This window comes from Mus pahari, chromosome 4, assembly GCF_900095145.1.
Source record: "Mus pahari chromosome 4, PAHARI_EIJ_v1.1, whole genome shotgun sequence".
NCBI lineage: Eukaryota > Metazoa > Chordata > Mammalia > Rodentia > Muridae > Mus > Mus pahari.
The window spans coordinates 102,362,735-102,364,913 of NC_034593.1; the positions used below are offsets into that span (position 1 = coordinate 102,362,735).

The window sequence follows — 2,179 nt, forward strand, 5'->3', positions numbered from 1 at the left end:
CTCCAGATTGAATAAGTGAGGTTTAAGAAACAATAACCCTAAGCAATAATCAGCAACTTCATAGTTGTACAAGTTAGAATATTTGAAGATTTATCTGTTCGATGCCAAATGACAACAACATATGATAGATCAAATATAAAATGATATATACTTACTTTAAATAGCACATCTTCTGACCTTCCCACTTGCGGATAACTGTGCCAAGTTTTGCACTAAACTTGAATTCTGTCACGCGGCCATTTCCAAAGTACTCACTACTTTTAACTGCCTCACCACCCAGATCGATGACCTAGGAGAAANATTGAGGNCCCTGTAAATGTTAATATAACTTTAAAGCATATTATTGAAATATAATATTTTTAGAATTGTTTAAGATAGCTGTTATTTGAAATNTTACTAATGGTTTTCGGTATACCAACATTCTGATTTATTCATAAAGTATATGTCAAAATATTGAAGGAAATCATATTACAAGCCAAATAATAAAAGGGCCACTCTTTATCCTCCGGGATGACTGCCAAAAGGAAAACTTATTAGTTCAATCAAGATAACCCTTGCTGCCTTCTCAACATTAGAAGCACTATTAAACTCAACTTTTCCAAGAAAATTAGAGGTAGAAAGGTATCATCCTCAGTGCATTTGAGTCACATTATTGCTAAAGAAAAGGCTTCATCAGTGTGTCTTAAACATCTTAAACATCTACCACCTTCACAGTATGAGACAAAACTCAAAATCAGAAAGGTTGACTTGAGACTGAAAGCATTATGATAATTTTGTCTTGCAAAACAGTGTCTGGGAATTTAATGTATCTGTTAAGGAAGTTAAGACTGTCTTGAAACATACTATGATAAAGAACTAATTAGGTTCTTTCTAATTAACAGTATTCCTATATTTAATGACAGAATGATGAATCTATATGTGACTGAATTATAACCTATATTATTAATTATATGTTTAGAGAAATCTACTGTTATCTGTTTTGCAAAATGATGACATTTAAAGAAAAGCTCATGTGCTTTCAAATTATGCAAAGATCTATGGAAAAAACAAAGAAAGCTGGGAACAGGGAGTCTTCCTGAAGGAAGAACAAAACAATTAATTGTCAGGTATCAACCAGTCAACCTTGAAAACTTACATATGTATAGAAATATCCTCCATTTTCAAATAATATATATATATATATGATAAATATACAGCATTATGAACAATGTCAGTTACATTTAGGAATGATGAATGATATATACATGTATATATACATAGTACATAAATATGTGTTATAGGCACATATACATATATACATATAAATACACATATATGCACACACTCAAATACATACACGCATATTTATATAATAAAAATACATAAAAAACAGAGGTCATAAACTTGAAGGAGAATATGGAAGTATGTGGAGTTCCAAAAGGGAAAGGTGAAACATTGTAATTAAAGTTAATCTCAAAAATAATAAAAAGAAAATATTCTACCTCTTGAAAAATGAAAGGTCTGCTTCCTTGAGGGAACCACTTTGTATTTAGATTACGGAGTTTGTTCAAAACTGCCTTTATGTCTCCAGGCCACATGTGCTTAGCAGCATCAAGTCTGAACCCTGCTACACCAATGTCAATTAAATGGTTCATGTAGTCAGCCACCTTGGACCGTACATAATCTTTATCAAGTGCAAGATCCAGCAGACCAGATAGATGACAATTTCTGACCTGTTGGAGAAAACATGATTTATTTATAAAAAGACACTTCTACCTGGGAATTTAATTCATCATTCAGTCATTTACCCATTGGCGACATCTAATTTCATATGGGTTTTATTCAGTACTGCAGAGTTAGTGTGGGCTCTGACTCTAAAATATACTCTATTGTAAATATAGAGATGAAAAAGAATAAAATAGGTGAGCATTTTCGTTGGTTCATTCTCGTTCCTCCCCCTTCATTTTCTCTACCTCCTCCTTCTTATTCCCCCAGTCTCTTTCACTCATTCTCTTTTTTCTCCCTCTCTCATTCTTGATTTATTTTCCTTTTAGTCTCTACTTAAATTTATTTTATACATTTCAGAAAATCCAAGCAAGGAATTTGGTCATATTAAGTACACTGCTCCAAAATTGAGAATGCCACTCAGTGCTTGAATTTATTTATTTATTTATTTATTTATTTATTTATTTATTTATTT

The 2,179-nt window shown here is 31.7% G+C and overlaps 1 protein-coding gene across 1 annotated transcript in view; it reads right to left on the bottom strand.

Moving 5' to 3' along the window:
- Positions 1-2,179, bottom strand: part of LOC110320867 (pancreatic alpha-amylase-like) — a 17,663-nt gene that overhangs the window by 5,584 nt on the left and 9,900 nt on the right. Inside the window, 2 exon segments of the mRNA XM_021196963.1 lie at positions 156-289; positions 1,482-1,712. Coding sequence (XP_021052622.1) covers positions 156-289; positions 1,482-1,712 — 365 coding nt within the window.